The sequence below is a fragment of the Branchiostoma belcheri genome, unplaced genomic scaffold (genome assembly GCF_001625305.1).
Source record: "Branchiostoma belcheri isolate BF01 breed outbred unplaced genomic scaffold, Haploidv18h27 scaffold76, whole genome shotgun sequence".
Lineage (NCBI taxonomy): Eukaryota > Metazoa > Chordata > Leptocardii > Amphioxiformes > Branchiostomatidae > Branchiostoma > Branchiostoma belcheri.
In genome coordinates, this window is record NW_017804420.1 from 140,074 (window position 1) to 166,568 (window position 26,495).

Below are 26,495 nucleotides of genomic sequence, written 5' to 3' on the forward strand. Positions count from 1 at the left end.
TATAATTATGTGACTATTATGCAAATATGGATGTAATTTGCATAATTTATGGGGAAATTCTATAAATCAGCTGCATTCCATGATAGGACAATTGAAGCTTGTGACATTGGTAATTGACAACGAGAGAAACACAGGAAGATGTTGATTATGCTAATAATGACTTAATTTGCATAATTAATGAGAAAATTTTACAATTATGTATTATGTATACAATTACAAAAATGCTAGAATGCATTCTTTGTTAATATAAGACTGTCTGTTGGTTGAGATTATGATAAAATGATATAATTCATGAAAATTAGGTTCCTATTTCTTAAATCAGGGGAGAATAATCTAATCTAAACTTTGTCAGTTATAAAGATTAACATCATTTGGCGAAGGTATGAGATCGGGGAACTCTAGTTCAAAATGTAGCCATGTGATAAATCCATAGTGAATTATGATAAGGTAATATTTTTTGTAGGATTCAAATTAAAGATTGGGAATTAAAACAGGACTGTTGCACCAAGAAAACCTCCTTGGTTGCACATTTGCAAGCTGCTACCTACAGTGTGTTCAGGGTTTACATTGCTCTACTAAGTGCCAATTTGCCGTCCTTTTCCCACCAACAATTTGCCCACATGTCAGCCTGAGTAGCTACATGGGATCTCCTTCTGTCCCCACAAAGACGGTTTGTCCGGAGCCGTTCTGCTCTGCTTGCGCCCACAATGGAAGATACCTTACATAATGGGGAGGGAGACAGCTGAGAAGGGGCAGTGTGACTAGCCAGCCAAAGCAGGTTAATGCAAACCCATCATTGCAAGGGGCTCTGATTGCTTTTCTGATTGCACACTGTGTCAAAACATGCTGGCCTACTTTTTAGCATGAATCGGAATCTAACTGCAGGCATTTTTCAATCACTCGATCCTTTCTGGCTTAATTCACAGTCTGCTTGGCTTAAGGTTAAATCGTGATGTTAGCTCCTAGAAACGGTGCACCCATGCTAAATTCTGTGTACAAACCTACAGTGTACAAAGTAACATAAGAAACATGCTTTTGTATAATTTTTCCTATGAAAAATTAGGACATCATTAGCCATCTATTCTCCAAGGAAAGGGTTGAAATAAAATCTGCATGTAAAAATATGCTAATTAGTTTATTCTCAAGGGATTTGAATTTTTTTGCTGTTTTTAAGTTGGGAAAGAAGACATGAAATAGAATTGAATATCATAGTGTTGCATTTTAGTCTATGTAGCATTGCCTTGACAAGCAGTCTTTCTGTAATTTTAAAAGGTAACCTTTTCACACTCACTGAAGTTTGAAATTTGTTGTGGAAGACTGTTTTAGAAGATATGAATTTATTATGAAATCAAACTTCTAGAGAAAAATCTTCAAGTTTTTACATTTTCCAATTCAAAACCTTATACATTCCCATTTACATTGTATTTCTGAAAATTTATGTCATTTTCAAGAATTCAGGTTTCATGAAAGATATGCAAATTAACCTACTCCCAAGGGACTGAAAATCATGATTTTTCTCAAATCAATAACTCAAAATCAAATCAACGCAATAGATAGCAGATGAAAAAAAAATTCCAGGTTACAGGTTTTACAACCCTGCTGTTTGTGTCTGGATAGAGGAAAGGAGGTTAAAAATAGAGAACAAAGTGGTGAAAATCCTAGCCTAAATGCACCTGCATCATAATGCCTGAGGGCAGAGGAAGTTGGTACCGATTATTTCCCCCAAGCTACTAGTATTCCCTTTTTTCTGACCACCCAGATAGAACTAAGGTTTCCACAAAACATGATTTTCTTCCCCATCTTCCTTCCCTACCCCCAGCAGATTGGTTCATTCTATGTACTTTGCAATATACAACAGTACTAGGGAAATACTGTACCTCCTTGATGTGTACTCAAGTAGATTTTATGTTGACATCTCATATTTGATGAAGTTTGTATAAAGGAAATAATGAGCAAGAAATCACGAAGGCAAAAAGAATAGTGTATACCGAAGTCATTTCAAAGAACCCTCTGCTGTTAAAATTAGCTTGGATTGGACCACCATCCCTTTCATGGTACTAATTAGGCAAGCTCATTAGTACAGATGGCTCATTAAGAATGAATTATTTGCAGCTTAGGAACAATGGAGCGTGTAGCAAAATCATCTTGACAGCTTCTGTGCACCGACCAAATCCATCTAATGCTTTAGAAGAGTCTATGGTGTATAGGGCTTGTTGAACTCAAGTAACTACAGATTGTTACAAGAGTAATGGAAAGGAGTACAGGATTAACAGTGTTGGGACAACAGGGATGGTTTAGATGTAGTTTGCATAGATGAGTTGGTGATGTCGCTCTTGGGAACTTGGAAATTTGATTCCTGTACTCTATAAGCAAAGGTTTCAGGTTATTTTTTTACGGCTTTTTAGGCGTTTTTTAATCAAGCGTATTGGTACTGGAATTATTTTTCAAATTTTGTGAGGCAAATGCCCTGCGAATTTGAAACTATCTTGCAGCCACCAAAAAATCTGCTTGAAGATTATGATTCAAGGGTACTTTGTGGTGGTACAAAGTAGAATTCTATTTAAAAGTGTGACTTGGATAAATGGAGAGACAGTAGTTTTTGACTTACAGGCTGCATTAAATGAATATGTCATCTTTGGAAAAGGACCACACACTGAGGATGTGGTTTAGGATGTGGCTTCTGGCAATTATCTCAGCTGATAGTGGTGTGATATGGAAGAATTTCAGAACTGAACCTCTTTGCAAGGTTCTTGGAACATCCTGATGAAAATGTCCCGTGTTTGAGTTAACCTTACGTTGTGAACACATCTAGCACTTCCTGTACGTGTATATGACTTCGCGGAAGCTGCATATTCCACAGGAAGCACAGTAAAGTGTAAATGGCCTTTTCAACTACACGGCCAACTAGGAGACTTTCCTTTGCTGATTTATTTTAAGGTCGTATTTGTTGTTGCCCACAGTGGGAAGTGAGTCTTCGACTCGTAATGCGTGTTTCCTGTTGTTCCTTCTTCACTGTACGTACTTTCCTGTTTGGAGCAGTCATTGAACCTACTTTCCTATTGGAGCAGTCATTGAAAAGGGATACTGTAGAAGTATAGCTTGTAGACAATGAGTGAATTGCCTGGAGGCCCCTGGCCAAATGTGACGTCATTACGTTAAAAGGTGTATCTACCTGTGATCATGCCCCTAAGGGCTAAATCATAGTAACTGACGCTACAGTTATAGCCCCAGTACAAATGCTTACTGTGTATGCTTGGAACAAGGTGGTATGTTTGTTTTGCCTCTTCTGTATACCATTCAACAATCAGACATGTCTGCTGATTGCTCTTTCGGTTTTGTATTTTTTATTTATTTACGTTGTTGCTCTTTCAGTTGTTGTTGTTTTTCAATTTTATTTTACAGTGTAGGTTGTTGTTCTTTGTCAGATGAGGTCACAATTTGCACTTATTTTTTATACATCACATTTGTTATGAGCCAACGTAACAGTTAACCTTCTTTCTGCAGAGGAAGCTATTTGGCACCAATTTTTAGCCTCTACCAGGCTCCGCGGATCGCGGATCGCAAATTGGAGCTTCTATGGCCCTGGATCTTCTCTGGTATACTATCCCTTTATTTCGGCCAATTTCTACTATTTTTCCAGCGATCCGTGGAGCCTGGTAGAGGCTAACCAATTTTCTATTTCAGTACAATGTTAGGCAGCAGGGAGAAGGTTAAAATCATGTGACCTGCAGCCAACAGTAAAATAGGAGAGTCGTTAAACTTACTGAGCATTTGCAAGTCAAAACTAGGGTGGTTGCAGAATCTCTGCCCTCCATTGTGTTATTGAATGGCTGGAGTGTTTTCAATTAATGCTGGGCAGAAAGGTGAATGGATGAGCAAGAAGGACAATACAGAAGGACAAAATGGACAATTAGGTGTTGAGTGACCACACCTAGTGTGGATACCTGTGGTGTCCCACGTGAGGCATGTTTGGATACTGGTCATTTCATATACACTGTATATGGGTAACCTGGGTACCATCCAGATTTTCGCTCTGCAACGCTCGAAAAAATTTTGAATTGTTCGAGCGTTGCGGAGAGAAAATCTGGATGGTACCCAGGGTAATTTATGGGAAGACACCTGGAATTTGATATTTTTTGTACGTATAAGAATTAATAAGATCAATATGCATTGATATAGTAGGGAAGTTAAACTTTTCATTAATATTTGAAACTGCATATCAAACAGTTTATATCATTGTCAGGATCCTACAACCTAAATGCATGTGGAAACATAATAAACATCTTGAATTAGATTTTACCCCATACAGACATAGCTTAGATTTTGTGGTGATAATATAACATCTAATATTGCTGCTTTGGGTCTCTATGCCTCTACAAACCACAGTTGTGTTTAATATAAACATAATGAAATAGGAGATTACAACATATGAGATGGCAATTTATGCCCCTGGCAATTGCACATTACCTGATAAATATAACATTATCAAGTCTGTGTCATCTTCCCTAGGATATGATTGCATTTTTTTCGTAATTAGATATCTCTGTTTGCATCAATTCACCTGAAAAGAACTTGAAGGCAATTCTGTTATTAGGCCAATAAATTTTTGCTGACTCATAATAATAACAATGTATGTTTTCATCTGCTAAAACCAAATTTTGTCTGACAGAATTTTGCACTACACCTATTTTTTTCTTTTCAAAACTTGACTATTTTTTGTTTGTTTGTTTATTTGTTGTCTCTCAATTTACACCTTGGTTATAAGTAGGTTATGTTTATCTTTGTTGTCTTTCGATCTGTTGCAACACTGTCCCTACTTTTTGTCCCCTTCACAAAGCACCAGTCTGAGGCCAGCCAAACATTTGCATAATGTTGTGTCAACCCCTGGCTAGTCCAAAATACTAGTAGATCCTAATCATGGAGGTATAACAGCTTTTTGACGCATGACTGTTGGAGAGATTCCACGCTGCCTACGTGCGTAGGGCGTTCACGTCTCCTATAACAACGGCTGATGATGTCACGACCAGGCTAGCTGGTTGAAATTTCCTCCCTGCAAATGCGTAGAAGGACTTTCACATGCAAATGAGGGGGAACTGATTAATATTCATGAGTCCCTTTGTGTGGCCTGACCCAGCAAGAAACCAGACAAAACCCTTGCTTGATCCTGTACTGTGTGAGAGAATCTTCCACCAATCACAAAACCATCAGGGACTAGTTAATGTTCCAGGATTTCCCTCCCAAGTATTACAGAGTTTGCCACCTGACTGTCCCAACATTCTGCAGCACCATGGGGTAAGGAATCCGTCATTTGCTTCTTGTTGAAACTCTGAGTTGAGCTGTAGACAGGCCAGCTGATGCTGGTGATATGCAGCGGTAATTACACATGTACACAGTATACCCAGGGACCAAGCTGCTTTAATCTTTAAACAGCTCCCTGCACCCATGTGTAGGGACAACGGAGGCAAGCATGTGTGTGTCTGGATCTCCCGGCTTCCTAGTGGTCGGACCTGGTCACAAGGTTTCGGCCCTGCAATGTGGTTATTCCTCGTCAAGCTTTGATAAACTCATGTCACTCTTCAGGGGTCATTGTCCTAGGTAACAAAGGCCCGGGTGGGGAGGGGGGCATTTACAGTGACGCATGGCTTTGCTGGTAGGTAGAGTGTTGCGAGTCGTGATCCCCAAATGCTGGTGTGGTTTCTACGGTAGGAGAGGGATGGGGCATTCCTCACATACACCCTCCCTCTGATTCAATATGGTAGTGTGGTAGAAATGGGGTCAGCGGTCATTTCAATTCTCGTGGAGAGTTGTTATGGGGGGGACCCAGTAGCTAGTCTCCAAATATATGTTTGAAGCAGTTGTATAGAACGAAAGAACAGGAATTAGTAACACGTTTTATGCTATGAGAACTGTTCCCAAAATCTTCAGCACTTTTCCTAGAAAAAGTTAGAGTAGGGACTCTACAGGGAAGGGAAGTTGCAGTCCCACCATGCAGTAGTTGTGGGCCCTCCCCAGACGGCATTGGTGACAGAACTTGTCTAATTTACACTGGGTGGCCATTTATACATGTGCAGCTGGATTGGAAGAGGCATAATTGGGTCTTACTGGATGTCTGGTATGCCCTGGCATTTGCTCACACATAGCTGAGGAAAGTGGGCAACCCTCAAATTCTTAACAGAACACCCCACGTTGTGAGTTCACATTTGTTTGTGTTATTCCTACTTGTAACATTACATTGTTTGATAAGTTTGTTCTGTGTATGTTTTTATGTCTTAGTCTTAGCTTCCGTCTGCATAGTATGAAAACAGAGGCCTTTCTGGGAACTTTTCCTGGTATTTTCTATTTTCTCTGATTTTTTTTTTCAGGAGGGGGTGTTGTTGGAACACATCCAACCAGGTCTTATCACTTTTCATCAACTCCATAATCAAATTAACCTTTGTAAACTGTGAATGTGTGAAAAAAATGCCTCCATTGTAACTTTATCTGATATTTCTTCTAAAACCATCATCAATTGAACCTTTTCAACACTAATGACCATTTCTAATGGCCCGGAGGTCCTTAGGGAACCCCTGGGAAAATCCCCTTCTCTGGCCCCTCAGAGAAATCCAGCATGCCTATGCAAATTAGTCTGATATGATAACGGGATCTGCCAGAGGGTGGCTGCCCAGTTTGTGTAAACGTGATGGTTTGTCACTCAACCAGGTCATTCAAAGATGGCCTCTCTTTACTCACTGTGGCAAGTGGGCGGATTAACTGGCTGCTAAGGTTGAATTGATTGTGTATTGTTACTTGCATCTATATCCACAGCAAAGATAGCATCAATCTTTCCTACTCAATTTCCTATTAAAAAGTTTGCCTGGTGCCATATTTAGCAGTTGTGAAGTGTTATAAGTTTCTCTTTTTCAGAAATTTTCACATCTTTTGGAAGGCATGGAATACCGAATTCTTGAGTTTTTAAAATGAATTAATCCTTCATACAGTATCAGATAATTTGATTAAAAGGAACAGACTTTAGAGTCACAGTCTCCCTTTTTATTTGCCGATAGTTTTTTTATTGTACGAGTTTGGACAGTTTGTTGTCTGCTTAGACACACAATACACACAATTTTGTGTACAACCATTGCAGCATGATGTATGTCTACAGACAACGCTAGCAGGTGAACAGAAGATGTATATTATGAGTTATGTAATAATCATCACCAAGTCCTCTCTGATGACACACATTTATTGTTCTTTTGTGAGTTTGTTTCAGTGTCGATCCATAGAATACATGGGGGCTCTTTTCTGCTGATCTGCTATTTAGATAAAGCATGCACAGTGCAAACAGTAGCTGCAGTGGATTTTTGGTAACTAACTGGGTGTTGAAGGGGGGGGGGGCTTTGTGTAAACAATTTGAGGAATCATTTAATAACAAATTTAGGCTGATTTTGAAAACAGGCTATTACACAGTGGAATAGGATAGGTGTGTAGGAGTTATAAATTATTTGTGTTCAATACCATAAATTTTGTATATTGATTGAAAATACTGATGCAGAAAAACAAAACAGTAGCTCATAACAAAGATTACAGTTGAGATCTGCGCATGAAAATTGGTCAGGATTGTCTGGAAATCAGACCTCATTACGAATTCTTGCATTTACCACCGGGGCTACTGGAGGTTAAACCTTGCATTCGTTCATATGGCTCAGATTGAGTGTGCGGCAAGGTCGGACACTCCGGTAATGTCTGTGGCCTTGGGAATCCTCTCAGCCAGCGGAAGCTGGGACACCGGTCTAATCTGGTTTGTCAGCTTGTGTGAAACCAAGGGCTTGTCTGACTGCACCCACATGCATTAGCGTCTATAAATGCGCATAATTAGCGGTCGCCCATTCCGAACATGGTAACAAACAAACAGTATGTCAGTTCTAGTGTCAGTACCACAGAAGCTAAGAAGAAATTTGATAGAACCTAGATGAAAAAATGCTCACAACTTTCTGCTATTCTGGTTTAATTGCTGGAACGATGATGATCATATCTTTAATGTTTGGATTTTGGAAGTGGGTCCACACATTCACTATCTTGCTTCAAAACTGTCAACTTCTGAAACAGACAGGCACAGATGAGGTGGTTTGGTATAATTTTTTTCAAGTGGACTTCTTCACAACATAGTGTGAAAACACAGTGATACCGCAGCTTCACACGAGAAAGGCAGGCTAGCCTCCACCCCAATCTCATGTGCATATTTATAGGCCTGCGGTTTGTGGCTGGGAAGAAGAAGGGATGGAATATCGATGTGGAACTGCTAATTTGGCTGGCACCAGCCATGTCTTCAGGGAAAAGGTCAGTGTAGAATTAGCCTGACCCTTCTGCCCATTAATCTACCACAGTGGCGACTGAAGAATCTCCCAATTCTAGCCTCTCACTGAAGGAAAGGAAACCCCAAATATACTGCTGTCAAACCAGTAAACGATATTGTAATTTTCATCCATGCACAGTTTGTTTTCAATCCAGCCATCTGTAAATAATGCACAAGTTCCCATATTTACTGAGATAAATAAGGGAGATGATTACATATGTATTTATTTGAAATGCAGCAGATGTGATTCCCTCCGGTTTGAGGCAGCTCAATCCAATATATCTCTGTGATTTTGCCACGGGCAGAAGTAAAGTGAACTGCTAGATTGAGACCTGTAACGTAGGATGAGTTTTGTGGGCACTTTGTAACCTAGAGGTCAAAATCAAAGAAAAAAAATTATGGAATAAAAGTAATAAAACTCAAGGGTTACTAACCTCACTGTTGATCCATAACTTGAGAAATTTTTTTTGTGGTATAACATCGTGCAAAAAATAAACGGAAAATTTTACAAGAAATTGTGGCCGTCACTGAATGGTAATATCATTGTGTTTGTCAGGTGTAGAGGCATGACTTTCATCACAGCAAATATGGCTGGTGTGTGATTTGGTATTATTATTATTATTATTGTACCATCTTCTTGGAAGTGAAGTTATATCTGATTCTGACCCCTGCTTGACGTCATAGCGCGTACAGTACACTAAAAACGAGCAATGGCGGTAGATTACCTTGCATGCTGTCTATCCCCTTACCATCTCATATTCATGACTGACATCCTCCGTAATTTATTCATGAAACACCCCACTACAGATATGACTACCCATCTTTCATAAACAGTTGTTTGGGAATTGCTTATGCTCAACATCGAACACCAAAAAAAATGCCCAAATTCTCACACAAAAGTATAACTTCTCCAAAGCCCAAATACCTCTCCTGCATGCAATCCACATTATTTGAGAATAAATGTGAAACATAAATAATTGTCTGTGTGTGGATGTATGTCGATATCCCCATAGTCCCCCACGTACATGTCCCAGTTGAGTTGTTAGCTTACTGTGCGGCATTTGCATATCCACCCTCACCCTTTCATTATCTACATAACATACATGTATACCATTGTTTAACTGTTCTGTATGTTGATGTTAACACGTGTCTGGCACCCAAAGGATACAATCTGTTACTTATTTTTTTACCTTCGCCAAGAAGGTTATGTTTTCAGGGGCGTTCGTGTATGTGTGTGTGTGTGTGTGTGTCTGTCTGTCTGTCTGTAAACACGATAACTTGAGAAGGCCTTGATGGATTGTCTTGATACTTGGTAGGTGGGTAGGTCTTGATGAGACCTCAAAATGATTAGATTTTGGGCCCCCTAGCGGCTTGTTATGGTACTGCAGCTGAACTTCCGGTTTTGATATCTCATGATCTAGACATGCTATGGTGATGAAATTTGGATGGTAGGTAGCTCTTGTGCTGGGGAAGAAGTGACGCGAGTTTGGGCCCCCTAGCGACTTGCTCTAGAACTGCAGGGATATATTCTTGAAAATATTCAAAAGGGGATAACTCAAGAACCGATTGACGGATCGTCGTGATTTTTGGTATGTAGGTAGCTTACGCGATGTTTAATATAATTATGTGACAATTATGCAAATATGGATGTAATTTGCATAATTTATGGGGAAATTCTATAAATCAGCTGCATTCCATGATAGGACAATTGAAGCTTGTGACATTGGTAATTGACAATGAGAGAAACACAGGAAGATATTGATTATGTTAATAATGACTTAATTTGCATAATTAATGAGAAAATTTTATAATTATGTAATGATAACTGCCTGGAATTTCATACTTGTGGTATTTGAAAGTTTTGCTGACGTGAACATCATTAAACACAATTTATTCAAATCAGGACCTCATTTGCATAATTTATTAGGAAATGCTAGAATGCATTGTTTGTTAACATATATAAGACTGTCTTTTGGTTGAGATTATGATAGAATGATTAATTCATGAAAATTAGGTTCCTATTTCTTAAATCAGGGGGGAATAATCTAATCTATAATTTGTCAGTCATAAAGTTTAACATCATTTGGCGAAGGTATGAGATCGGGGAACTCTAGTTTAGAAATGAAGACAAACTTTGCACCCGCAACAGGAAGCGCGAAGCTAGCGTATTAATTTTCAGGTAGATTTGAATCATGAAGGAAGAAGATTGTTGGTCCACAGTCTTTTCAAAATGTCTGCAAGGTTGTTGTTCTTTCTCTTAATCAGTATTCATTTTATTCTGATGGCACGTCAGTTTGTTTGATAAATATCTCGACAGCTGCCATCAGCAGCCATTTTCCATGGTTTATCATTTTTCATGTCAACTGCCTCGGAGATAATATCAGCAATTTGCCTTAATAGGATTCTCCCAGCCTAAAAAAGGGAGGAAAGATATACCTTGTCAATATTTCATTACAATGATGGGTTGTAGAAAATAAGCTTATCACATAGGTTATTACAACATTCATACAACAAAATAGTGACAGCTACGACTTGTGATTATGTGTTGTATGCATATGGTGATTAGATATCACAAAGAAATGATTGTGTGAGAATAACCATGTGTAAATCACAGGGAAACTTTTTCAAAGTTTTCTCAGAATTGTTTTATATCAGCAAAGGAAATAATTTTATCCAGGGTACAGTAGTGATTTTTAATGTCACTGTTCAGAATGGCACGAAATTTGTCACAAATTATATTCATCCATTTCTGCTTTATTGCGCACTGGTCAAGAAGAAAGAAAGCAAAAAAAGTTTTGTACTTGTCCAACAACACACGTTTTGTTATGCCTTGCTGACGGTAACGGCGGTTACCAAGGAGGTCACTTGAACTTTGGAGCTGTTGTGGTCTTCATTTGAATATTGTGACCAAGGTGAAGGTTCTTGTTTGCACGGACGGCTGAGCCGAGTGCTAATTTTGGACACAGTCAGTGAGTTACACCACTGTTTATCATGCCAAGTACTTTAGTTGTACTGTTGCCATCACAAAGTACAGTCAAACCTGTCTAAGCTGGCCACCCAGGGACCAAGGAAAAGTGGCCCTCTTGGATGAGTTACCTTCTTGGGCAACCACTGGCCTGACTTGAACCCTGTATTGAACCAGTGTCTTGAGGACAACGATCATGTCTGCAACTCACAACTCTAGCTTAAGTAGGGTATGACGCCAAGTGAGTGAATGAAACCATGGAGGTAGAAAAGTCCACTGCAGCTATTAGTATTACAGTTCCTTGCACAGCTTTTACTTTCCAAAGTATAGAACAGCTTACCACAATTTACCTTCTTGACCAGTTAGAGGTCAAACATCAAGGAACACAAGTTTACTTAGGATTGCAGTGACGCAAGTGTCTGAAATGTCACAACAGTCTGATTTGCTGATTTGCATGTTGAAAGCCTTCATCAGGTGTATTTTACGTAGCTTGCCTTCGTGTTGACGTACACTGGCGACAGCCAACAAAAGGCATGAGCCTACCAGAATTTTGCCCAAGGCAAGACATTTTCTTTGCTGGGTTAGTAGACAAAAACAGCTAGAAGACTCACTGCACACCCTTTTCTTGCCAGTTTAGTACAGTTATTTTGGTAAACGAGGAGTTATTTTGGTAAATGAGGATATTTTTTGCAAGGCTTTGTAATGAAGTTGTTGGGTGATACCAAATGAACAACAACAAACATTCATTTTTTAACCACATTGGTCTACATTCTGGCTATCTGGTGGCAAACGTTCATTTGGACTGACTTTTTTTGACAATGCTAGACGACGTACACAGTTTTCAGTCGCTTTGGTGCAAATGCAGTTTTTGTAGATCAAGTTCTTGCTTTTGGGTAAATCGGGTTTCAGAAATGGGCTATTTTTGGCATCAAGAGGAAGGGTCCAAACCCTGTAAACCTGTTCTCTGGTTCCATCACACATGGGATTCATCTTTGTACTCTCTTTTGTGGTGGCTCGAGATCGCCCAAATGATACGTTCTTAGAAATTACCTGGCTTTATCCCACCAAGGTCATATGGGGACAATGTCCATTCCTGTTGAAAACAACTTCGTGATAGGCCACGGGGCTATACCATTCCTCTCCTTAGTAGGGGTGACAAAAATGCTCCCATCTTAAAACATATTTCATCTACATTGTTTAGGGAAAAATAAAAGGATTTTACCTCTGAATGTGATTGCATTAGATGATGAAAATTTAAGTTGCCCATTCAAGTGATAGTGAAGATCTTAACTTTTTTTACACCCCTTCCACAATTATGGTTTACCCCAGTTTTTGCTGATCGAAGGCAAATCATTAATGTTCATCAGGGGAATGTTGCATAATTATAGAGATGGAAACAAACAACTTGATCCAGGATATCACACACCAAATTTTACCCAAAAACACAGAACAACAGCAGCCAAAAAGCCTGACACCTAAATAACTTTATGGCACAACTCTCCTTCTTCGTTCTTGAATGATTATTTCTTATCTACCGGTATCTCCCTTCAATCGTCCAGAAAAAATTGGAGTTGTAGTTCAAAATGCTGTCTCAGAAAGTTTGTTTGTCAAATGAAGTCAACAGTCCTTGGCTTGGTCATCCCATTTGCACAATCCATTGCAGATGAAAGGCTGGGAGTGATTGAAACTGCCACTCTGACTGCAGGGTACTGCATCTAATGGAGATGGAAATCACTCTCTGAAGAATCCTGCTACATCCTGATATCAGTTATGGATTTTTGGCCTCCCTCTTCCACCTCCCTGTCTATTGTGTCGTTCGTCTTTGTCACTGGTTTAGTGCCAACACATAGAACACCTTGCTTGAGATGAGCACACAGTTCAGCAATCAGTCAGCTGTTGACCCCAAGCATAGGTCAGCAAGTCAGCCGTGACAAGTTTACATTGCCAGCCTTGGCAGTGCCATGCTGTAGAGGGTAAAGCCACAGCCTTGCCCCAGCCCTGCCCCTCCGCATACTTCAGGATAAAGTTTCAACTGAACTGATTTCTTATCAGAGGGACAAAAGAGGAATGACTCAGGCAGTTTTTTGGGGAGAGCGGAAAAGTGTTGCTGGGTGGGTTTGGGATGGATGAAAATATTTTTAAGTTGCAGAATAGTGTTTGTTTGTTAGAATCTTATCAGACAATAGAAGATGATTGAGTGTAGGCATAAAACATTACTTGATGTTATAATCAGTTCTGCTACTAGTATCAGTTTCCACCATGCTAGGTTCACGGTTGAATTGAAGTTGCACGTTACCATACACTTCTTTTTGTCACAATTTGTGAAAGACTGTTAGTTCCCTATCACTGTCACTGTTAGCATGGACAACAAACCACATGCTACTACATACACGTTCCCCGACATTGTGAGTCACCCAGAAACTTATAAAGTACATCTTGTGCTGTTTTTACTGTACTTACACACGTAACGTTACCACTAATAATAGCCTCAGAATTTCCCTGGCTCATCAAAAAGACGTTGAACAGTCTCTCGTGGACTGAGATGGTGATGCAAACGCTGAAGCACACTCCGAGCAGCCATGAGAAAGTCCTGCTCCGGTGCTTCAGCAACACCTTTCCATTTGCAAGGTGCCACGAGGATCTAATTGTATTGATTCAGAGGACATTATGCGCGGGGCCTGAGTGCCCCTGATGTATGTAGTGTCGGGGCCAGATTAATTTCCAGTGTTTCGACGTCGACGTCATAAGAATCCATCAGCACAAGTTGAAATGGTACTGAGGATGCTTCCGATAGATAATGTGGGAAAAGGTCACAACCATTATTCAAAGCCTGGCGGTAATGGCATCTTTAGCCGAGCACCATCTAAATTGCAAAGCAGTGACCAGTTGAAGAGATGCGGGCATGTCTACGCACCATTGCGAACGCAGGCATTGTAGGAAATAGCGACTGTTGCAGTTTAAATTTCCCATATCCATATTCTTTCCTAATTGCCAGAGTCTGTACTGTAATGGTTGTTGTATTCCAGAATTGTGCAGTTAGTAGAGTTGTCAGAAAAGAATACAGTATATCATAAGCAACAAAAATGTAACAGTTTAAAAAGATGGGGACACTGTAGTGGTGTCTATGCAGGACGAGCTCACAACAATCTTTGGGTCATTCTTTACAATTGTGGCCAGCTCTGTGGTAAGTGCGTATGGAAGGTGTGGCATGCCACATTGGCAATATGCTCGAATGTTCAGTCTTTATGGCTCCACTGGCATGCATGGGCTAACCTGGCCCATTATTTTTCCCTGGAAGGTGCAGAATGTGATAAGTCAATACCTCATGAGGGAAGGTTTATAAGGCGGAAAATATGCATGGGGGGCGGCGATCCATTTCTCTGGACGGAATTGACAAGACGATTTATAAGTTGTTTGCAGTTGGATGGAAAGATAATGACAATGCCCCCATGATGGCCCACACCAGGCTGGCGCTTCTCGGAATCACAATATCGCTTTCCCGTTGTCATCGCACGGGGAGCGATTCGCCGAGGAGAGGTCTACATCAAATGTGTGATGTCATTAGTCTTGATGTGTGCAGCGAGGCAGCATTCACGTTGATATCGTGATGGTTACTTCACGACACAAACGACATACGACGGGCTGTCATTGGGGACCTCTGAAATGTTGAATTGTTGGCCTTTCATATTTAACCTTCTCGATGAAATGTAGTCATTGCTCAATGACCACATTTTATACAGGTACAACGTTTAATTTCTTCACAGGCTAGCTAACAATCGGTCAATACTCAGCAAACAGATAGCAAGGTTTTCTTTCTTTCAAGTTGGAGGTTAATTTGGCAGGTATGAGTGGCTGAAACGTTTTTCTTAAACAAATTGAAAACAGCGAACCCTGAAGATTTGAAAATCTGTCTGAGTCCATGATTGGGCGTTGCCACAGTGCCGGTATATGAGGGTTAGAAACGATGCGTTCATTTACGGCCACGCCAGTTGGAGTAATGCCACAGGCATCCCGAGGGACGTCGTGCCTGCTAGTGAATTCTTATGTATCAGATGTATTGGCTGTTCACCGTAGTGAGTGATCGTTCTTTGAACTTCAAGGGGAAAGTTGTTTTATACCCAGGGGACACCCTGCAGGATGTTGCATCACTACCGTTTCATGTTTGCTTCCTGTAGCGCATGCATACTGAAGAGCTTGGCCGAAAATAGGGTATTTCTTAGAATTCCACCTTTCAAATTACTGCTGCAGAGAGGGGCCAGGTTCTTAACTCTTAGAACGTTTCTTGAGGTTCCCTCGTTTTTGACCTTAACCTTGAAGGACCTAGCGATAATAGCACACGGGCTTAAATCATTGACGCACTTCCTTATGTTCGATCGTCTGTTGGCGTTCCTCCGCCGGCACTAGATAAAGCAGAAGGAAGAGTAATGGGCTTGTGTACAGGATCATTACGGGATTTGTCAAGTAACAGGAGTCCTCAAATGTCTTCACTTGTGTAGACTGAGACTGAACTGTCAGGGATACAGAGTTAGGCAGAAGGGATCTCAACAGACAGAAGCCTACACCCGTGTTGACCCCCCTCCCCTACAATTTGCCGTGATATTTCCCGTGCACAAAAGTAGGAAATCGGTGGTGGAAACAGGCAGCACCTTCCTGATAGTTTCCCCCTGACCTTGCCTGTTGGTGGACTGGGAAGGAAGCCACGGGGGTAGCTGTGGTCTCGGCAAGTCATCACTCTTGCATTAGGTACCAATTTCCATGACTTCCCATGTAATCGCAGCCAGCGCATCCGCTTCCAACCAACCAACAACGTGACGGCACCAGCCAGTCAATCACCCCGGGGACGGCCACGCGCACCGAATACTAATGAGGCAGTTAAGTGTTTGAGAAACTTTCCGCATTTCGCCAGTGGTTCAATCAATCAGGGCGTTGTGCAATGTTCCTCACCAACTGGAAGGTGTGATGGGGGAATTCGGAATATTGAATACCTGGACTTACGGAGCTAATCTACATGTTTTGTTTACAAGTCTTAAAGGAAGCTAGTATTCATACTGATATTGAATGTATTTAATATCTCCTTGGCTATTTGCATTGATTAAATGCTGTCTGAGGAAGTACTATTGTTCATTAAATTTTTATTTTATTACTTTGCCTGTAAGAAGATATTTTATTGGTGAAGCCTGATTGTCTGGATTGCTTCAAGTGAAATCTTTGTCAGAAGTGAACGAGGGAATGTATTATGTAAAGGAATATATTCTTTAATAATTCCTTATATCAACGGTAGTTTGCATTTATTACAGTGTAATGAGAAATTTCATTTCTGTAAGAATTTTGATAATGATCGCCAAATTATGTTTGTATAGCACAGCGATTGCTCTGGTATCTATTGGTCCGGTGCCAAATCTCTTCACTCATTTATTAATTAATCTCAAGATCTGTTGTTTATGAAGGTAGAGCTAGTTGTTGATTATGACAGCAATACATCATTGCAGCTGTCTGTTAGTATTATGGAAGAGTCCATTCCAGCCAGTGGGGAGGCAGATTTGCTAGTATTACATGTTGTTACTTGCAACAAATCATAACAACAACTTTCTTCATAGTAAGTCATGTTTATTCATGTTTAATACATTTTCTTGTAGTATTAAAACGTTATGAGATAAATAGCTTTTTTTACTATCAATATCATTCAGAAAATTCCCCCTATAAATGGAGTGGCGCATCCGTGAGCGCTGTAATCTCGTTACAGTAGGAGGGGTCCATTAAATACAGCTGGGTGAAAGTGCATGTGAGATTAATTGAATCAGTTCCTGATTGCCTATTTACCATTGATGTACCAGGCATTGCACAGCATTGACAGAAATGTATTCATGTGAGGGGATTTATCCCACGCTGATCGGGTATATTTGATGCCTAATTTTGCGTGATCCTGTCGATTTTCTGGTGTAGTTTTTTTGCGGGGAAACTGAGCGGGTTTCGCCGGCGGTGGAGGGTGGCAGGAGATATATGATGCAGTCACACATGCCCCCGACCCCTGAGGACGGGCCATTGGTTGACACCATCCAACTATTTATTCCTACTCCACAATGTGCATATCAAATTTGATTTAGCAACCAGCTGTTAGAGCTAATATCCTCACTCCCCCTGGTTTTAATTGATCCTCGGGGACACCCACCTGATGGGGATTTCATCCGCATCTTGGAAGCTCCCCGGACATAATTGCCCTTTGATGCACATGCACGATCATTGGTAACACCGCGGCATATTCACAGGGGGCGGTAGTTGGGACGGCGTGGTGAATGTCTGGGAGGGTGGCCGGTTATTGGCACAGCCATTAGCAGGTGCAGCATGGGTGTAAAGCGTAGTCACTTATTGGCAGATGGCAGTGTTTCCCAGACGTTGGTGTGGATAATGTGGCAGGCGTGCCCCCACTGTGACCTAACCCTCCCGCTTGTGTGAGTACCCTTTCATGCCTTATTTCCAGCCTTTTCCCCGCGTTATTACCGTCCCCGGGAAACCCTATTCAAACATCTCCTGCTCAGCTGAGCCGCACTGTGGATGCACAACGTGATTGTGATGTCATAAGTGATGTGTCTACTCACCACTAGTGTGGGTTTTGCAAGGTCCCGTACCATTGGCCAATCCTTGACATGCAACCATCCTACAGCCCACAAAGCCTTTAATGTTTGCGACTCAGTTTGGGATAGAGGGGAAAGTACTGGTATTAGTGGGAACACATGCAACGGTATAATTTGTTTCTGTGTATGTAATCTCTAAAGCAACTATTCATATTGTCAGGATAAATATAATTACCTGATATGCTTATTGATTTTTGGCTGTGTATATGTTACTACGCTGAGTGGCAGCCTGTACAAGTAAACTGCTGTCAGGGACTGGCATCATAGAATATCTGGCGCTGTGATCTTTCTGTTATATTTATGATTCCTTGTTGACATTTTTAAACAAATATTTTACATCAGACTGCACTGTACACACTGTACTTCCTTGTAGTATGAAAGGCTCCTGTTTGACTAAAAAGTTGCTTGGCACATCAAATATTTTGCTTGGAGTGATAAACATTTTTATGTGCCATATTGCATACAATCGCTGACTGATTGACTTAAATATGGACTGTAGCGTCAATACCATACACATTGGACAGCCCATACTTTTACATGTATGTATGTATCAAAATTTTGGCTAAAAATATTTCCTAAGTGCATCCGGTGTGTGTGTGTGTGTCTTTGCTCCAGGGCTGTAATCTCTCTTCTTGAGCATGAAACAGTTTAATTTCCCTACGTTGTACCTCCTGAATTATGCAGACAGCCTTGCATGCCTCTCATGACTTAATTATTCCTGATGCCATTAAAGGCTGTTGTCATTTCGGTAAGCCACCCTTTCCCTTACCTACAGTTAAAGCAGCGTGCGGCGTTACACGCCCGTTTAGCCTTTGGAGGAAAGGTTGGGGACGTTAGTCGTTAGTGTACTGTTTGTCCATTGCAGCGTTGAGTGGTGCGGTGTTCCTGGACGGAGTGTTTACCTTTGGCTCTTAGGGCAACAAATTATTTGGTTGTCATTGAGCATAAATGGCGAGACAATGGGGTGAGAGGGTAGGGGCGTTCGGCCAGGATTTATCCAATTTGGGACACACATAACCTTTTATGTAGACAGCAATTTGGGTGGAGGGGGTCAAGGGTTGTTCATATATTTATTGGCAGAAAGCAGTGGAGGTGGCGTGTTTATCGTGTTGCAAGTGTTAGCGTGAACGTTTAAGTGGACTGTGTGCTACAGATGGAGGAAACTTGAAATTGTTCATTTTAGCAACTAGCAACTACAAACATTGCTTCAGTTCTAGTCATATGCCAATGGATTGTAGGATATTTTCTGTAAACAACAAGAAGTAATACAACAGTGAACGCTATAGAGGTTCTGATGTTTAGGTACTTTATCTGTTTTAATGGGGAAATACCAGTACTAATAAAAGCTTTGTTGTATTACTTTTAATGAAATTTTGTTTATTTTTGATAGTATACAGTATTTGTCCTGATATTTAGCCTGGGTACTAATAGCTGAGTTGCTTTGCCACCCTGACAAAATCCATTGTTCATACCTTGCATGAGAAACAGACCATTTTGATATTGCATTTTTTGTGACTTATGAGATAGACATTATATACATGTATCACAGTATGTGATATTTTGTAAACAGAAACTGCACTGTATCTTACAATGAAGAAAAACTCCTTAATACTATTATAGTATCTATGGCTAACATCAGACTAATCATGCATTGAGTTCTTGGAAATTGTTTTTTTTATAGAAAATACATGTAGAATGAATGTAATTAGAAAGGATGTGGATATTTGAAAGGCTGCAAAGACTCAAGGAATGTGTTTATTATTGCCCCGGTGATTGTTTTTCAAACATTTGTTGACGAATATCTTACAACTTACAACTAGTCTGGCTTTTAAAGCTTTGTAACAATTGTATCCATGATTGTATCCATGTTTTCCGATTCTGTAACACCTACTTACCGTAGGTTGCCTTGGCTGACTTTCTTCAGACAAATTAATTAGACGTTCGAGGTGGAAAATATATCTTCACGGTGTTCAGGCGATAAGGTGACATAGATTTTGAAACATTGAAATTTGACTGTTTCTAACACAACTGTTTCAGTAATCATTTTATCCCAGCTAATGCAAAATAAAGTGGTAAAATGTTGCAGTGATGGATACAATAATTATATGTTACTCAACAAATTCAATTCTGCTGGATTTCGTGGAAAAATATTAGTCTCCACCAGACTTCTTTTGCAGGCTGAGTAAATCGTAGAAATCGGCCTAAAAAGGGTATAAACTCGCCAATTATAAACTCGCCAATTAATACCCTTTTTAGGGCCGATTTCTACGATTTACTCAGCCTGCAAAAGAAGTCTGATGGAGACTAGAAAAATATTGTCTGAATTGGTTCATTGTAGGTCTGTTCTGAGGATAATCTGTGTTGAATTTTGTCTGAATGTGTTGATTTGCTTGATGTGTGTTGGTGGAGGGGTTCAGGTTTCAGTCAAGGCTAGGGTAAGGTTCATCAGCATATTGCAACCTTGCTGATAGAGGAGGTCACTGAGGAAGTTCTTTTTATAAACAAACATGCCACGATGTCCTTCAAACAACACAACATAGATAATTGATTCCTGAAGGGAAGGAAGCTAAAAGTATAAGAGATATTCTAGTATGAAAGTCCATAGATTTTCTAGAAGATCCAGTTAGACAATTGAAACATGGAGAAGAAAAGCAGTACATAATTGTATAATTTTTAACATCACAGAGTTGGTCTTTGGCTGATTCTAGTCCTGGAAGAAATTAATAAAAAGCTATTAAAACTGATAAAAATTCTAGCTCAAGCTTGGGTATTGTGGAATCTGTGTGTGTTGGTAACGTTGGTCCCAGGAGGAGAGTTATGTTGTTATGTTGTGGTATCCACTGCTTGTCTGTGGTCAGTCTGTCAATACAGTGGTAATTTTGATACCCTTGCTATAGGGATTCTCCGATTCAAAGCTTGGGGACTCGATATGGCCTTGAATCATTAGTTTGTTGTGTCTCTTCCATACAAATCCCGGTGGTTCGTAATATTGAATTGAATGTTACTGGGTAGTCTGTATATTTATATATTTTTATCAGTAATTTCAGTATTTATTGGCAATTAAACATGATACATAGGATTATAAAACCAATGTATAGGGTGGGAGGATTGAAATGTAAAAAGTAACAAACAAAACCTGTTGTCAATACATGTGTAACAAAGAATTTAGTTTGTGTCCACAATTGTTTCTCCAGAAAAATTGTTTGTATCACCACTTGAATTGGCTAATTGCTTGAGCTACATCCTGATTCAACCCGACTCTTATTTCCACATAAAACCTATCCACACAGCTTTACCTGGTCCAAGTGTTCTTACAACACCACTTCTGCCCTGCGTTATTACAATATAATGTAGCTAGAATCTAATTTTTAAGAGCTGTGTGTTAACAGGAGGACCATGTTTAGGCATACTACGCCAGCACTTGTAGTTCAATGACAAGATAGGGATGTGTAAATCCCCACGATTCCAACTTACTTGAACCTGAAGCAAGAGCAATTACCTGCTGTTGGAAACATACATTTGCCCGAGGGAATTTATCTGAATCGTAAATTGACTAACAAAGTGTTGTTGTATACAAGTTTGAGATGGATTACTTCTAGTCTAGTATCCAAGCAGCTTATCCAGTGTTGTTGTGCTCTTACTGATGGATGTACTTCCACGTTCAAAATTGGTAATACCCAGTATTGGTTCAGAATGGTCCTTCATACCTTAGGGTTCTACAAGAGTAGAGAGCACTCGTACTCTTACATAATGAGATCTCCATCGGTCGTGTATGAATGCATGCGTCATGATCGGGCAGAGGAAATGTGTCAGAGATCACATGACCCGAAGTGACGTGGGTTTGATTGCGTCAGTACTCCAAGCACTTCCTCTGGGGGTGGAAAAAGAAATAAACGTCGTGCAAGGCTAATAAAAAAGTGTACCAATCCATTCAGTATAATCAGGTAGTGAGTTTTAGTAGCACAGTAGGTAGGTTGAAAGATTCCAACATTAGCACTTTCATGCTATTTGTGTTCATACCTGATGTGACGGAGCAAGTTGGATACCATCTATATCAGTTTCAAGACAATGTCTTGCTGCATAGTGATTCCAATAACACACTCATTGCTGAACAATTCAGGCCATGTAGACAAGATTAGATTATGCGTAAGATGAAAATGGCTGGAAAAGTTCTTAATTACTAGAATGTACATGTTCGAAAGGGTTTCCAAGGGATTGTGTACTTGTTGCCAATGGCAACACCTTTTGGGGTTTGCTTTTTTATCAAGGATACTGCCTGAAAGGAAGAGAAGCTGATGGCATGATTGGTAGAATATCAATTTTATCATAACAAAATTGGTAGAATATCATAACAAAATTGGTAGAATATCATAACAAAATTTACTATTTCAAACCTTTGTCTCAGATACATTGTACAAATTTTTTCATCTCAATGACATCAGATTTGCTTTTTTTAAACTTAGCATTCAAACTTGACTATTCTCCCATACTATGCTGTTATTTGTCCTTTGCCAAGGACAACAGCTAGCCTTCGGTGTGACACTCCCCTCAGATAATCCAAGGATTTTAACCAAAGCTCTGTGTTTGTGTTTGTGTGCAGCTATGCTCTCTCTCTGGTGTGAGGACCTGGGAAGACTGTTACTGTTGAGACATCAGAAGAATCGTAACTCGGACGCCGCCAAAACAGTTTCCATGCACCAACAGATGCAGAAGAACCTCCCTCCAGTGCCACAAGGGTGAGTGTCAACTTTCTGTGTTGTTGTTTTATTGTTTAGGCCACACCAAATAAATTTTATGGATGACATCCGCGCGCGCATTGATTTTGGCCTGTTCCTAGAAAAAAAAACAAGAAATTCCGCTTCCTGTAACTATGACCAAAGAGTCACGACAGTGCCGCAAATCGTCAGATTGACGTGAAACCCGTAGACTTCTGTTTATTGCTGTTTTGGTGATGAATAAAAGACTTCTTGCTTGTTAAACTCTGTCACCTCATTCAATTTGTGTCCTAACATTTGTCGTCTCTTAGTATATTTCTAATCTAGGCATCTTGCTTTTTAGGGCCCTTCTTGTTTTTTTTTCGCCCTCTCGCATTAGATTTAGGGTCTTCAAAGGACGTCATCCATAAAATTTACTTGGTGTGGGCTTATCCACAGGTTGTGGGGGAAAATACGGAACAATGTAGCATGACTATAAGTTTAACAATGCTGCCAAATTTGGAAAGATACTAGGTTTAGTAGGAATTGGGTACTAAAACAAAGTGCACTTATACAAAGACATCTTGATTGAGGAGAGAAACTTGGTATTTTAGAATGATGAAAATTTATAATATTTTTACCAAAATTTTACAGATAGCATAACAAATAAAAAATTAAACAAATTCTTGCAAAAGACATTGATAATCTGATTGCAACTCGGATATTCAGTTAGCAAGAAAAAAAACATGACACTGTTGCAATTCAGCGTTGTTTTCAACCAGTTTGAATCGCACCTTCCTTTTCTAGTCCAAACATTCTGTATTTAAGCGTGCCTGTCTTACCTAATTATGTTCAGTCTGCCAGCGTCGCTCTTTCATTAGAATAACATGAATGTGTCAAAAGACATAACAAGTAGCTCGGCAGATACCTGCCTCGCCAGACAGTTGTAGGTATGAATAATTTAGCTGCAGCAAAATCGGGGCCTTCTCCTTGGGGGAATCACTGACTATCGTGTTCCTTCACCTGCAGCCAAACATTTTCTCTTGTCTCATTAATGAAAAGGTGAACTGTGATTGTCTGGTAGGGCCCCCCACCTCAAACACTGGCTGCATTATTCATATTGTCTTCGGGAAAGGGTCGTGTTTGGTCCTAACCTGGTCAACACAACCCATGTCAGATGTCATTGTTGTGGATACACAAGAAACGTACTAGATAAGTACATAAGTAGTTGTGTATGTGTGTGAGGATGCTATTAATTGGATCTTTGGCCAGGCAATGAGAGTAGGGCTGTCGTCAGTAGATTGCATAGATATCTGGTATCTACTGGATGGTTTTGTTTCAGCTGATGTAGGGACGATCTGCATCTGTTTCAGAAAAACAAAAGTTTAACGTCCTCCATAAAATTGTACAAAAAGGCTTTGCAATAAGACATGTACGTGCCAGGTATGGAAATATTCTTGTCGTGATGCTGTAGCTCAACAGTTGTATCGTTTATACTTGTATATAAACAATATTGGCTCTCTCATGCACTGAACTCACTCCGGGTCCCCCATTCTGCTCTCTCACAGTGATTCCACGGTAGCATGGCAACAAGGTAGCCAGCAACAGCAGTCCCTGTCTGTTGTCACTACTGTGTGGGGTGTCACCAGCACTTCCAACAGCCAGGCTCTTAACAACAACTCCCTGACCCCCGCTGGAACCAACGTCACGACCAGTATGAACCCAAACACGCACTTTGCACAGCAGCAGCCCTTCACGGCGGCCGCGGCCAATGCAAACAAGCAGTACAACCCTCAGAACATGGGTCAGTACCGACGAGATGGTATGGGATACCCCAACATGCCCCCAAACAGGCCTCCGCATCCAAACAGGTAAGCAAACTGCATTCATCCCTCATGGCAAAAATTGGGCCACTTTACAGCAGCATTGTTCCTGAGCAGAACAGACAGTGCACGGGCAAAGTTCAGGTAGAATTCCCCCCAGTAAGGAACTTGGGATGGGACTCCTTGATAATGATCTATTATCTCCTCTCTACCCGGCACTTTGGCCTAACATGTTGTCCTCCAAGTTATGATAAGGTGGCTGGTAAATGATCCCGGGGGGCCCAGGATATGTTGGTATTCCTTCCTCCATCAAAGAAAGTAGCTCAAGATCCTACCTAGAGTTGGACGTCAGCCAGCATCTCAACCACCCACCCCCCTGAAGCTGTCCACATGGCAGAAGTTTGAAAACAGCGTAGGGTCACCTGTGTTGGGTCCCCGGAATGATAATCCCCCCTCCCCCTGATGGCTCACAGATTGAGCTAGCTCCGTAATTCTGCCAGCGGTGGGGTGATGATGCACTGATCACTGTCCAATCCCCTTTCAGAGCATCCCAAAGAATCCAAACTCCGCCAGAAGGAGCCAAACAGTCCCCCACTATTCTTTCCCACAGTGGTTATCCCCCCACGCCCAACACGCCGGGGCAAGGGGTCGGCCAGCCGGGTGACTTCACACCGCCAGCAGCTGCAGCCGCCGCAGCAGCAGTCGCAGCCGCAGCCGCCACGGCAACAGCCACCGCCACGGCCACGGTGCAGGCTCTGCACGAGAAGCAGCAGCTGAACGAGTATGGGCAGCAGCAAGGGGTGAGTACAACACCGCAGAAAACACCCTCTTCATGTCCACATGATACATGTATTACTGATATTGATGAGATTGGGATGATCACAAACATGATTTCCCCACAGTAGTGCACCTGAGGGAAGCCTTTCATTCTTTTGTGGATTTCTTTATCCCCATAGAATCACTCCACCAGCATAAACTAGATTTAAAGCATTACAAAGATGGTCTTTTACAGGTATGACAGAGCCTAAGAATAAAGTGGATTTTCCTTCACGCTCTTCATTATTTTATACCTTCTTGTTTCACTTACAGTTGGTAACATTAGCAGTGGTCAGACGTGCACAAAGAAAGAGCACAACATGTTTTGCACATTGTTTGTAACTTGTTGTGTCTTCACTTCAATCAAAAGTGCAGCTCCAGACAGACAGTATGTTGTTTTATGTGCTCGATATTCTTCTCTCGTTTCAGGGGTCCCCATTATACTCTGTTTTTCAGGGGCAAGGTCCTCCGCAATACAACAACCAGTACCCTCCTCAGCAGAGACCCAACATGCCTCCCAACATGCCACCCAATCTGCCACCCAACAAGCAGCAACAGATGAACGTGAACATGAACATGTACAACAACCCACAGAGACAACAACAGTACCGGCAATACGTAGCCCAGCAACAGGCTCGCATGAGGCAGGGGTACCCACAACAGGTAGGGGGTGCTGCTTCTAATGTTGGTGGAACATTGTTTTATTTGTAGGCACAGATTCAGATTGGGAGTTCTGCCTCTGTCTTTGGTAGAACATTTTTTCATTATAATGTAGACACAGATTCAGGTTGGGAGTGCTGCTTCCATCTTTGGTAGAACATTTTTTTTATTTGTAGACACAGATTCAGGTGGGAGTGCTGCTTCCATCTTTGGTAGAACATTTTTTATTTGTAGACACAGATTCAGGTTGGGAGTGCTGCTTCTATCATTGGTAGAACATTTTTACATTTGAAGCCACAGATTCAGGTGGCATTTTTTTTTCTGCAGTAGATTATCCCAGGTGATATAGAACATAGTGGCAGGAAAAAAAATAGGTATTTTATAACTGCCGGTATTCTTATATTTTTCCAATGTGGTTTATTCGCATTCCAATTGTTCTCTTGAGAGAATACTGCAAACATGAATGTAAAAATTAGGTGGTAAGTTTTACAATAACTACATACACACATAACAAATTTTGTGTGAAAGAAGACTTGAAATGATCATGAAGAAGATTAGATTGATTTCATAGTC

The 26,495-nt window shown here is 40.7% G+C and overlaps 1 protein-coding gene across 16 annotated transcripts in view; it reads left to right on the top strand.

Moving 5' to 3' along the window:
- The window catches only part of LOC109485464 (zinc finger MIZ domain-containing protein 1-like), a 133,998-nt gene that overhangs the window by 85,855 nt on the left and 21,648 nt on the right, over positions 1–26,495 (top strand). For 11 of the 16 annotated variants that reach the window (XM_019789067.1, XM_019789077.1, XM_019789074.1 and 8 more), the window contains 4 exons: positions 22,530–22,665; positions 24,192–24,494; positions 24,991–25,246; positions 25,692–25,925. In XM_019789067.1, coding sequence (XP_019644626.1) covers positions 22,530–22,665; positions 24,192–24,494; positions 24,991–25,246; positions 25,692–25,925 — 929 coding nt within the window. Of the gene's footprint in view, positions 1–4,944; positions 5,293–22,529; positions 22,666–24,191; positions 24,495–24,990; positions 25,247–25,691; positions 25,926–26,495 lie in introns of those variants that run through there. The other 5 variants (XM_019789075.1, XM_019789078.1, XM_019789084.1 and 2 more) reach the window with 4 other exon arrangements.